The sequence below is a fragment of the Emys orbicularis genome, chromosome 11 (genome assembly GCF_028017835.1).
Source record: "Emys orbicularis isolate rEmyOrb1 chromosome 11, rEmyOrb1.hap1, whole genome shotgun sequence".
NCBI classification, from domain to species: Eukaryota; Metazoa; Chordata; order Testudines; family Emydidae; genus Emys; species Emys orbicularis.
The window spans coordinates 25,802,404-25,815,910 of NC_088693.1; the positions used below are offsets into that span (position 1 = coordinate 25,802,404).

The 13,507-nt window shown below is 38.7% G+C and overlaps 1 protein-coding gene across 2 annotated transcripts in view; it reads left to right on the top strand.

The window, feature by feature from the left end:
* The window catches only part of MBD5 (methyl-CpG binding domain protein 5), a 78,121-nt gene extending 75,038 nt beyond the window's left edge, over positions 1–3,083 (top strand). For both annotated transcript variants that reach the window (XM_065413627.1, XM_065413629.1), the window contains exons 9-10: positions 377–452; positions 2,831–3,083. In XM_065413627.1, the coding sequence (XP_065269699.1) occupies positions 377–452; positions 2,831–2,902 (148 nt within the window). In that variant the 3' untranslated portion in view covers positions 2,903–3,083. The remainder of the gene's footprint in view (positions 1–376; positions 453–2,830) is intronic.
* The last annotated feature ends 10,424 nt before the right edge of the window (positions 3,084–13,507 follow it).

The window sequence follows — 13,507 nt, forward strand, 5'->3', positions numbered from 1 at the left end:
AAATGCTACATTTTGCATTTAAACACAGAAAATCAATATAGTGATATCATGTGCTTTTGCATTCTGTTTATAGATATGTTTTCTCTTGCAGAGATTATAATTCCTGTTTAATTTATAAAAGTCTTATCTTTAAAAATAAAATAAATAAAACGAAGTGATAACACAAGCCTTTATTTTAAAGGAGAACACATATATGGGCCATAACTTGTTATTTGCACAAATGGTTCCTTGGCTGTCAATGGGAGATCTATATGCTGAATGAAGTTAGTAGAATATGGGCTATTTATGTATGTGTTTTGATTATCTACAGTCTTTGAAAATGGGGTATTTCCATTGTAAACAACAATCGTTGACAGTAATTTTTTTTTCACTCTAGAAGCGGAAAGCTAAATAACCATTTAGAAGCTGCTATACATGAGGCCATGAGTGAGCTGGACAAAATGTCTGGGAATGTAAGTCTCTTTGCTGTCTAGTTGTATAGTTTTTATTGTGTGGGTTTTTGTTTTTTTTTCATTTTTGTGGCGTTTTCAAGCGGTCACTCTTTTTGTAATTATTATGATTTAACAACTTAAAAGTTGAAAAAGATTTATAATTTCAGTTAGATTGTAACTACTCTGCATTATTGCTCTCCACCCAGAATAACTATTGGACATATCTTTCATGTGTGAGGCCTACCAATATTTTGAACAGAGCCTAAACTCCCACTAATATGCCTGGAGTTTTGCCTCAGTAAGGAGTGCAAGAATTAGACCCAATTGTTTTCCAAGTTTGTATATCAAGATGTTGAAAGTATATTAAAAAAATCTTTTGACTGTAACACTCCATTGAATAATCTAACATGAAATGAAAAATATTATAGGAAGTAAATTAAGATGAACAAACTTAATATCAGAACCTGACTGTGGTTGTTTTATTTTTTGTTTCCACTTTTATTTTGTGGCATACAGACAAAATAAATCTCTGATAATGTAATACACTTTTAAAATATATTTGGAGATTTTTTTTGTACTCTTATTATAACCGAAGTCCATGCAGATGATTAAAAATTAAGTGCAATACATTAAAATACTCAAACTTCTAATTAATATTTTAGTAAGTATTAATGGTTTAGCTTTTAAAATAAAATTGAATTTTTTCCTGATATTATAAACCTCAACCCTGAAAAGACTTATGCACATGCTTAACTTTACACAATCAATAAGGCTTAAATGGATCTATTTATGGTGCATAAAATTAAGTATATGCAGAAATCTTTGCAGGATTGGCACCTTAGACTTGGTTTTAGTACCATCTGGAAATAATATTAGTGATACTGTCTGTATCTCTTGCTGTCTGCTTTGAATTGTTGATAAAACTGAACATTTTGATTAGATTTACTAATACAGAATTATGGGTTTTCATCTAAATCAATGGCAATTTTGCAACTGACTGCAGGGGGAGGTAAGCTCTAATCATAGGTCTCTATAAGACCATCTATAGTACAAATATAACCAAACCAGGTGATCTGGTTATGATACAGTTGGCCTTTAACCCTGTTACATCACAGTTAAAAATGTTTGCCTGGACAGTTTCTATTGTATCCATGTCATTTCATCCAGTTATGCAACCCAGTTGCAACAGATACATGCTACAACTCTTAACTATGATGCAAGCTGGGTCAGGGAGAAACTGTGCTGTAATCAGGTTCCCTGACCAGGTTGTTTTTGTTGTGTTGACAAGCCTGATGTAACAAATTTTGTATCCTAAAATAATCTCTCATGAGCTGCATGACAGGCTTTGTCACAAAAGCCTTAATCAAGATGAGGTCTATTTTCATAAATACTATGATGGTTGGGAATAATAGGGTCAGAAAATCATAGGACACCAAATATAGTTCTTACAAATTTTGAAATAAGCTTTTTTTTAATTATCATTGTTTAGGCAGGACTAGTATATTTAAAATTTAACACATGTACAGTACAATTGACATAGAGCATAACTGATGCTAGCAATAACATCTGTTGAATATATGATAAAATTCTTCAAGACCACTAGAATTTAAGATATATGATCATGACAAGAACAATATGAAAAAATGTCTAAGGATTTGTAATTTTTGATTAACTGTTGTTTGTAACCTACTGATTGCTTTTTTCCAGAATACATAGCCTCACTTCTACCAACAGATGGTGGTGGTATTCCATATAAAACAGCAGTACATTGTTTTGCATTCCATCTCTCGTAGCTGTGTTAGAAATGTTTTTAATAGTTTTATATGATCATGATCTTTCCTCCCAGCTTTGAACTTAGAACTAATAATAGACATTGAATGGAAAATAATTGATTAAAAACATTTTCACATGCTAATTAATCTACTGTTCAACTTGAAATTAATGATGTTGGATGAAAACAGTTTGCTCAAAATAGTTTATCCCTTAAATTCATGTCTCTGGTAGTGCTATAAGTCTCTCTCAGTTTCCACATTCTATTTTCCCAGTATATCCCTTTCTTTCTTTCTGTAGTTATACCAGTTTTGTAAACAATTTCCCCTGGAGCTTAACATTATTACCACTTTGTGCTTCAGTTCCTTGTATACTATATAGTGATATGTAAGTGGTATCTTTCTCCTGAGACTTGAGGTATCCACACTGTGACAGCTATGTTCAACTCCCTTCAGTCCAGAGGTTAATGTTCTTGAGTTTACTTCTAATTCTGCTTTTAATGTGGAAATTAAAAGCTGTATCACCAGGGAAGCATAATAACTTTTCAAACAATACTGTAATTGATTGATCACTAACAGGTTGCTTTATTTAATTTTCTATGCTAACCTTTTCATATACTTATTTTCTAGGTACACCAAATCCCACAGGGAGACAGACAGGTGAAGCCTCCAAAACCGAAGAGGAGGAAGATCTCTAGATAACATTGAATGTCTTTGTTACTGGTCCAGTACTTATCAAATTGAACATGCACATAAATCAGTATATAGGTATTGATATAGATATATCAATATTTATATCAAGGACAGATAGATACCATCAAAGGGTGCTATGAGAAATAGTGGTACAATATTTTTGTTGATCGTGTCAGATAGTTAATGCTGGATAAACCAATCAGATTCCTTGAAAGATTACAGTAAAAATGTCAGATGATTACTGAATTTTTTCTATAATACTAAAATTGTGATTATAAAAATAGTCCAAATGTTTCTGATACATTTTCATTGTGTATATAGATAATACAGAATTTCATGGTGATATCTGAAATGTAAATATTGTACAATATTGTCATGTACAAGCGTACCTAATGCACACTTTATCTTTTATTGTACAAAAAAATAGTGTACAAAATTCTTTGGTTTCTATTGAGTACACATACAAGAGACTACCAGTGTAAAGTGATAAATAAAAATACAGCCTAAATGCTTTTATATGATAATGTAAAAGATGCTGTTTTTGTATTTAACAGCAGAGAAAAGGCATGATTATGTAATACCTTAATTATGACATACACTTCACACCACTGAGTGTTCATTTATATTGTCTGTTTGGAATGAACCTTGCCTGGAAGTACTGTACTCCATTTCAGGTCTCTGTAGGAGAGTGCAACCTTGCAGATTCCTAAAGGGATGTGGGATCACAGGTCTAATTAAGAATTCAAAAGCTGCAACCACTGGTTGCATTTTATTTACTTAAGTTTTAAAGTAGAATGCTGTAGATTTTTTATTTAAAAAAAAAAAAAAAAAAAAAAAGCTTAGATGGAATATTTTAGTCAGCCATTTCTGTAGTTGAAGTTTCATAGCCACCTTCTAAACTAAGCAATTTATACCACCATTGACTTTGAACTCCCCCCAAACCCTATATTTGTTAACCAAGGTTGTTTAACCTGATTAAACATACTGTTTACATATATGAGGGAATGGCCCTATTTTGAAAATATGAGTGTTAATGTTGATTACAATTTGATTTTGCAATGGAATAAAAGGGCATGCTCCACAGCGTTCCTAAAAAATCTAGTATCCCTCTTACAGTATTATTAAACTAGAAGTTAAAGGTGGCTTACAAAACTATTAGCAACAGTAATTTTATCAGTATTATGTAACATATCAGATTTATTTTATTTAAAAAGAATTATTTATACCATTAACAGATTCTTATATATATTAATGTGGCTGAAATGTGCAGGTTAAATCTATTAACCAAATTATTTATGTTATATTAAGTGAATAATGTGAAACATATGTAGAAAGGAAGTAATACACTACAGATATACAAGCCTAAAGCTGTGAGCCATTGTAAAAATAACAGAAAGTTAATAAGTGTAGCACATCATCATTTTTTTCAATTTTTTCACATTGTGGTGATGGTACACCCTCCTTCCCAAAGTAAATTCTCATTTTGCCCTGCCTTGTTCCGAGATGGAGTCCTTAAAATGGACCTCTTCATCTGGGAATCACCACGTCTTTAACCTGGAATTCCTTTTTCCCTGGAGTGGCAAATTTGCGTCCTCTAGTTAAGACTGTTAGTAATCAGCATCCTCTGAGGCTGATGACATTGCCACTCTACTGATAACCACCAGTTGGCACTTGTACAGTGAGTAACTATTCCTCTCCCCATTGACTTTCCCCAGAACCCAAACTCAATTATCTGTGTGACATGACTGAGATCCATTGGCCCAGAGGATAAAGAGACCTGAGGACATTTCCAAACTCAGCTTTCTTGTGCCACAGCACATAGCACTACCACTGGGCTAACCTACTTTTTCATGTCTCATACAGACAGCTCTTATTTCTTTCCCCCCCCACCCCAACCTGATGGAATGCAATTAGCTACACTAAGCTACAGTGGCCTGGAGGCAGGAACCCTTCCTTCTACTGGGTAGGTTCATTTGTCTTTTGTGTAATGGCAGGACAGACTGCCATGGTCCTACATGCAAACTCATGTGAAGTGATCTTTTGTGTAGTTTAGTTAACACTTTTTTGTTACAAGTTGATGTGTTTGTTATGTTTAAAGAGTTAATGTTGTCCATTTTTCGTATCAGCCTGCTTTTCTGCTGTTTTGTCTACACAATGTTTTTATTCATAAATACACGTGTGTGTGTGTGTGTGTGTGTGTGTGTGTGTGTGTGTATGTGCGCGCGCGTTTGTTTATATTTAGTTTGGTTATTTTACCTTTTGCTTTTCTGTCCTAACACTGAGTTTGTATTGACCAACCCTTCTTTTGGCATTTTAACTAATTAGGTTTGTACTTTCTCACCAATGTATACTTTACATTAGTAGACTATGTAAAGTATTTTTGTGCACTTGATTTCATTGGTTAATAATGGCATTGATGTGGGTGCTAGGAGTAGTTTGTTTCAGTCCATACAGATTTTTTTCTCTTTTAGAGTTTTTATGGTTTCATGTAAGCAGTTAATGTAAATATTGTGAGCATTACAGGTCATGCAGTGTTGTAACATTTTAAAAAATGTTGCACCTACTTTACAATTAAAAAACTGGTCACTCATACTTGAATTTTGCCCATAGAGCCATTTCTTTCTCTTTGCATTAAAGCATAATATACTTTTTTGATGGAGGCCCAGACCTTCTTTCTACATTATTATTTTTTGTTTAAAAAAAAATCTATATTTTTTCTAATAGAAGACTTAAAATGAAAAATTTTAAAAATACTTTTTGCCTAGTTTCTAATTTAAGAGAGTACTCCTATATTTAGAGGGTGACAAAATACTCCATTGTGGAAAGCGGAATAATATTTTAATTGTCATTAATTTGGCACAGTCACGTTACCCTGTGAACTTTAAGTGACTGATGAAAGTGAGTCCACAAGAGGAATTAGTTTTTAATTACTGGTAGCTTAATTATTTAAAATTTGTATTGTCTTTTGAGGATACAAAGTATTCTCATTATTATTTATTTATTTATTTATGTATTTATTATGCTTTATTTATCAAATGGGTTGTAGTATGTTGAGTCATTCCAAATGAGATAAAATTCAAAGGTATTATTCCTCTTTCTATCATGGTGCATTTTTAAACACCATTTAAGAAAAAATATTTTCATTCATTTCAATGGACTTCCTTCATATTCCTGCTTCCGACAAAAAAGTTATTGCTGGAATCAGCTATGAAAATAGCTTTCCCCATAGCCCAAACAAACAAACACATTTGGGATGTCCCAGGTCTGTTATATTCAGTCTAAGATTTAAAGTGCTGCTCTTTTTAAAAAAAAAAATTTTGAATGTTAAGTTATTTACTAAGTCAGTTTTACAGAAGGTTTAGAAGTAATGCGCTATCATCTGAGTCCCGGAGTTTGAGGAAATAGAGGGCTCGTGGTGGACTGAATTACCTTAGAAATACTACCTTTCTTAGTTACAGTTTGTATTTTGCTATGTAGGGTTGTAATGTGAGAATTCCAGCAGAGCACTAGCATAAAAATGCTTTTCTATTTAAAAAAAAAATCAATTCTAGTCTTACTAAGAATTAGAAAAAAATTTAATATCAGTTTTGTAATTTTTGATAAAGTTGTCGATATGATTAAATCACCAAAAAAAATTACTGTGATGTTCTCTTCGGGGCAGGGACCATGTCTTCCTTTATGTTTATAAAATTCCTAGCACAGTGGGACCCTGATCTTGAATGGGGTCACTGGCTGCTACCATAGTATTAAATATTAGATAATAATGTTACAGTTAAGTAAAATACACAAAACCAAGATAATTCACAAATGAGAGTGAAAATCAGATTCCTTATCCTTAGTTTATCTGTTGTACCCAACTATTACCACAAAGATGTAATATCATCCAAGTAAGTTTAGAAAATAGGTGCCTGATCAGCTGTTGATTCTTTTACCCACAAAAACCAGGATATTCTGTCTTAAGTCAAAACATAACTGCGGCTTTAACAGAGTTTTTGGTTATTTCCCTTTGCTGTGTTTTTAACAGTACTAACTGAAATCTTTAATTCACATTTCAAAATTCCCTCAGTAAGTATCTTTAACCAATAGGCATTAGCATCTGATGATGTGTACTGGTAAAATATAAAACATAATAGACACACTGTCAGATTCAGTGCAAACACAGTTCAACTCAATGGGGTTATTTACACAATGTGTCAAAAACAGACACGAGCAGACCTAGTATGAGGAGTTCTCCACAAAGATCTCGTAATGGAATTGGTCACTGATCATCCAGGGTTTACCTACACATACCACACAAGCCATGGGGGGCCCCTCTGCCAATCCTAGCAAATTTCTAGCTCTCTGTGGGAAGCAGCTTCCTCAACTGCTAGATCTGGGCGCCCCACCCCTCCCAGTCCCTGCCAGCATAGTTCCTATGGAACTGTACTACCAATGTTTCCCCCTGGCCTTAGGGGCAAGGTTTGTCTGTGGAAAAGATAATGGAGCTCTGGCTAAAAAAAAATTTTATGACAGCCCTCAGCTATAGAGGCTAGCTCCTTTGTTACTTACCTAGTATATATCCATCAGTCCTGTATTGTAAGGTTGGGTTTATTCAAAAGAGATTATGAGAACTTTGCCCCTAAAGGACATCGCCCTAATAAACCTTGCCCAGTTAGAAGTGCAACAGAAGTTCTGCCTTTGTGGTTTAAAGGCAAAGAGCCTGATTCTCAATGACCTGCACTTTGGGCAGTCATTTACACTAGTGTGCAAGGTAGTGTAAACCACTACCCAGTCAGAATGGGAGGAGGTTGTACTTGCATTCCACTGGTGTAAATGAGTATACAAGAGGCAAGGCAATGGAGAATCAGGCCCAGCTTCTTTGCTTCTCTCTCTCTCTCTTCACCAGGCTTTACTTTATTAGTTCATTTTGAGCAATGAGAACAACAACAAAAAGTGGAAATGTTTGTGGTTTGTTTTTGTTTTTTTTTTCCCCTGAGAGCACAGCCTTGAGAGGTTTTTCTCCTTTCAGGTCTAATTGCTGTGAACTCAGTGCTTGCCTACACATTGAAGTTATTCTGGATAACGTAGGATGTGAATTTAAAGTGGAATAATTATTCTGGAATAATTCCAGGTATGGACATTCGTATTTGGAGAGGGCCTTTTTCCATTTTAGCTTAATCCACTTTGAAAAAGGCACTATTATTCCACACATGGAGTTATTAGAATATCTATTCCAGAATAACTCCGTGTGTAGGCAAACCTTAGAAAGACGGGCTAATGGCCATTCATCAGAATAGATCATCAGTAGATAAAGAAGAGCACACACACACACATTTTGTATTAGCTGATACTTTACAACCTACCAGTAGAAATCCATACCAAAGGATGTTGGAACTGAATTCAGAGTCTGGGTCCAGATTTGAATAGCACTTATAAGACTTGTAGTAACAAATACAAAGGTCTCCATTCCAACCATTTATATAGGTCAAGACCTGTCAATGAGAGACAGGGTTATTGGATGATGAAAAAATTTGCAGGTAAGTCCTAGTGGTGTAGATATTTCAGTGAGGAGATAAAATTACAATTATGTATTTATTTATAAACTGTTTTATCTAGAACCAGTGGTGTCCATAGTACTGTGCAGACAGGTAAGAATTCAATGTTGCTGTCCTGAGGAAAGTGTTGGGTCAACAAAATTAGAAATGGCAACAGAACTGGCAGCAGAACTTGGTGGTGCGACAGCAGAGAGAACACAAAAACATGGGAGAAAGGAAAGCTACTTTTGGCAAAACATAATATGATGATAACCTATTATTCACTGGGTTTCTGTTTCACATTTACCTGAGGATCTGGGAGGTAGTTTTAATCTGCATGAGAAAGGGAAGCTCACTGCACCAAAGCTGAGATGAGTGATAGAAAGCTAGTCAAAAGAAAGATTTGGGATGACCCTGTGCAAGGAACTGGGTTTAGAGAGGGCATATTAGGTTACCCCTGCCAGTTCTAGAAGTTTGCATGCATGCAGTATCTATCAAGCTCTAAACCAATTTGTATTTCTAAAGCAGAAGCATTAATTAATTCCTGTTGGTATAAGGAAAAGAATTTATGGTTCTTCTAGTAGTGTCCATGTGGGTGCTCCATTGTAGGTGTATATGCGCCTCTAATCAGAGATTTTAGGTAGCAGAGTCTGTTTGGCCCGCACATGTGCCTTCCCTCCCTTATGGACTGCCCTGAGACTATCTATTGCTGCGAAGGCAAACCACCCTCATTTCCTTCCCAACCACCCTTGGCTTGGGAACGTAGAGAGTAGCAGTCCAGCTTGCTTACCTCTTTTCATATTGATAGTGTTTAGTTTATAGTTTTAAGTTTATAGTTTTTCTTAGAATTTCCATTGCTTTTGTAGTGCCTATAGAGCTTCTGGTTGTTGTTTTTTTCAATTCTTTAAAAAAAAAAATTCTTTCAACTCGTTTTCCCACTTTTTGTTGTGAGATCTTCCCTGTAGGGGCATGCCCAGCTCCCTCGGCTTCAAAAGGTGCTTTTTGTGCAGGGAGGCAATCCCTGTGATGGAAGTACACTCGTATTGCATCTGATGCCTAGGAGAGGCACATATTTCACAGAAGTGCACCTTCTGCCAACAGCTGAAGGCTAGATCCTGAAAGAACCAGAAACAAGAATTGAAACTATTCCTCATGGAGAGTGCTCTTAAACCAGCATCTGACCCCAGTTCCAAATCCTCTCCAGGACCAAGATTGTCCCCAGAGCCTTCAACTTCTAGAGAGGGAGAATTGCAGAGAAAGTCGGCTGACTCCCCTCTCAAAACTTCTAGAAAAAGGACTGCAAGCCCTGAAACCGAGCTCTTGACCAGCCAGAGGGGATCCCCTGTGCATTTGGTCACCTCAGGACCAGTGGCACCGATGGCTCTAAAGCACACCACCCAGAGCTCTGCAGTAATAACCTAAGACCCCATAGGGCACAGGCTCAGGAGTGATGGCACCACCTGCCAAAGATAAGAATACAAATCATACCATCTCTACAAAATTGGCACTGACAAAAAGATCCTCAGCACCGGGTGCTTCAAAGCAGCCCCCATTGGAACGTATCTTCCGTAAAAAGCCCTCAATACCGACAATCCCTGGCGGCAACTACCGCAACATCGGTACCACAGGCGTTCCGCTTCTCTGGGGACCCTACAGTTGTGGAGGAACCAGGTTTCCCAGTACTTGGTACTGGGGCTCCAGTACCAAGCATGTCTCAATCCCCAGAACCACCATCAGCATCGGGACATTTGCCTCCAGCACCCCTATCAGCCCCACCTTACACCAGGGGGACTCAGATAATGACCAACATGACAACTTACCTCTGGTCTCATATCACAACACTCCGTTAAAGCATCTGGGATGCTCCAATCCCCAATCTTCCTGGTATGGTCACCCTTGGCGACTGGGATCTGTGGGTAGGCTAGTATCAGGCATCTAGTATCTCCCGCAGAGAGCCCACCAGATGTTCCCCTGTAGCCTCTTTATCCAGAGCCCCAGGAAGAAACTTTCTAGGAGTAGGAGGCCAGGAGTAGGTGGAAACTACTCCACCGATGAACACCTTCTCTTCCTCACTTGATTAGGTGGTGATGCCCCCTCCTCCATCGTTAGCTGATGATTTCAAGCTTTACCATGATCTTACTAAGAGGGTGTCTGAGGCTCTGCATATTCTCCTTGACGAAGTGAAAGACTAACACCACAAATTGTTGGACATACTACATACCTCTTCCTCTCTGAGAATTGCCCTCCCAGTCAGCAAGGCACTTTTAGACCCTGCCAAGATCATCTGGCAGACACCTATTGCACCAGCATACAAGATGGCAAATAACAAGTATTATGTGCTCCACAAGGAGGCAGATTTTCTTTTCACGCACCCTCAGCCCAACTCTCTCATGGAAGCTGTTAACACATGAGGAAAGCAACATCACACCAAATCCACCCCCCTATGATAGAGACTGGAAGTGGCTCAACCTGTTTGGGAGGAAAGCATATTCATTGGCGATTTTAAAATTCAGGGTTTCAAACCAAGAAGCTCTAATTGTCAAATATGACTACGTGAACTATGGAAAACTCAGCGCCTTTATTAACCACTTGCGAGAAGCACAAAAGGAACAATTTCAAGCCATGATCCAACAGGGCCACTTGGTAGCGAGAACAGTGCTACAGACTGCACTGGGTGTGGCGTACACAGTGGCCCATTCAGTTTCAATGTCAATGGTAATTAGACGGGCATCCTGGTTACACTTCTCAGGGTTGCCGAAATAAGTGCAGATGATGGCTGAGGACCTCCCATTCAACAGACCCAAACACTTCACTGACAAAACAGGTGCATCACTCCACACCTTAAAGGACTCTGTAGCCACACTGTGCTCGCTAGCAATCTATACACTGGGACAGAAGAGGAAATTCAGTTCACAACCACCTCACAGATCCTGGCCACCTCAGTTCCCCCCCATCACAATGGTATTATGAGCCACAGCAAAAGAGACCTAGAATGCGAAGCAGAGTTGTCAGCCTCCCAATCCTCAACCTCTCAACCCTCGTCCTCCAAACACCAGTTTTGATGCGTTGATCAAGGCCCCAAGTACTCCTTGCAACAACAACAGCTACTACATAGACCTTCCACATCCCTTCGGAAGTCACCTGACTCTCTTCCTCAGGAGTTGGGAGAACATCACCTCTGACAAATGGGTCTTGGAGATTATTTCAAAGGGTTACTCCATCCATTTCACATCCCTCCCTCACCCACTCTCCCCATCCCTCTTCAGGGACCCTTCTCACAAGAGACTATTACACCAGGAAATAGATCACCTGTTATGCCTAGGGGCCATAGAACCAGTCCCTACTAACCCCAGAGGCAAAGTTTTTTATTCCCGATACTTCCTGATCCCCAAGAGAAAGGGAGGTTGGAGACCCATATTAGATCTAAGAGCACTAAACAGATATGTGAAGGCACAAAAGTTCAAGATGGTCACGCTAGCAGCCATTATTCCATGACTGGACCAAAGATATTGGTTCTCGGCCCTTGACTTATAAAATACCTACTACCACATCTCAATCCAGCTGTCTCACAGAAATTTCTCCGATTTATCTTTCAGCAGGACCATTATCAGTACAGAGTGCACCCATTCAGCCTCCCATCCATACCCAGGGTATTCTCCAAGGTCCTCTCCATCATACGAACATTAAGTATTGTCATCTAGCCATACCTGGACAATTGCCTTCTTGAGGCTTGTTCCTTCAAAGATGCCCTGTGGCCACCAGAGGGCTATGTATATATTTGCACAACTAGGGCTCCAGCTCAATAGCCAGAAATCTACCTTGACCCCAGTACAACATCTAGAGTTTTTTGGGGACGAACTGGACGGAGTACAAGAGAGAATGTTCCTCCCTGCACAGATTCAGCGCCCTGACGAGTCTTTTAGAGACAGTCCAGGCCAGCCCACAAACTCCAGCCAGGAATTGCCTCCAACTTCTCGGGCACATGGCGGGATGCACATTTGTGACTCCACAGTCCCAATTGTACATGAGATGTTAACAAATATGGCTCAGATCTGTTTACTCTCCGAACAAGGACGGGCTAACCAAGCCGCTGTTGATGCCCTCCAGGGTCAAACACTCCCTGGTCTGGTGGAAAGAACCAGCCAACATGCATGCAGACATTCCATTCATACAACCCCCATCAACACAGATTCTAACAGCAGATGCCTCTCTGATAGGCTGGGTCGCCAACCTAAATGACAGCAAAGTGGCAAGTGGTCTCCCACAAAGTTGTTCTTGATATCAATCTTTTGGAACTGGGAGCTGTCAGAAATGCCTGTGCACACTTTCTCCAACTAATCAGGGATATTCACATGAAAGTCATGACAGACGACAACATGTGCATGTTTTACATAAATCACCAAGGGGGCACTAGATCACCTTCCATTTGCATGGAAGCACTGACACTTTGGAATTGGCGCATCTGCCACAATGTGCTCATTTCAGCCACTTGCCTACCAGGGGTACAAAATGTGACAGCTGACAGTCTCAGCTGGAATTTCTCATACAGTCATGAATGGGTAATGAACCCAGCAGCGCATCATGGTATATGGGGAACCCCGACAATAGATCCGTTTGCTACTTACTGGAACAAGAAATGTCTCCATTACTGCTCCAGGATCAGACTAGGGAAACAGTCTCTAAGGGACGCTCATCTTTCCATGGGGCAGGGAACTGCTATATGCCTTTCCTCCATTCCTTCTGATATCGAGAGTCCTATTAAAGATACAGTGAGAGAGAGAGTGAAAGTCATACTGATTGCCCCCTCCTAGCCGAGGCAAGTGTGGTACCTATACCTTGCACAGCTGGCAGTAGGTCCTCCAATTCCTCTTTGGCCATTCCCCACTTACTCTCCCAAAATGATGGATGGATCCTTCATCCTAATTTACAGCTCCTCTGGCTCCAGGCTTGGTTCCTTCATGGTTCCAATAATTAGAAAGTGAATGCTCTGAAGAGGTGAAAGAGATCCTACTGCACAGTAGGAAATCTATGACTTGTCACACATACCTGCAAAAGTGTAAATGCTTCCAAAGTTGGTGCAATTCCAAACAAATGGCTCCCA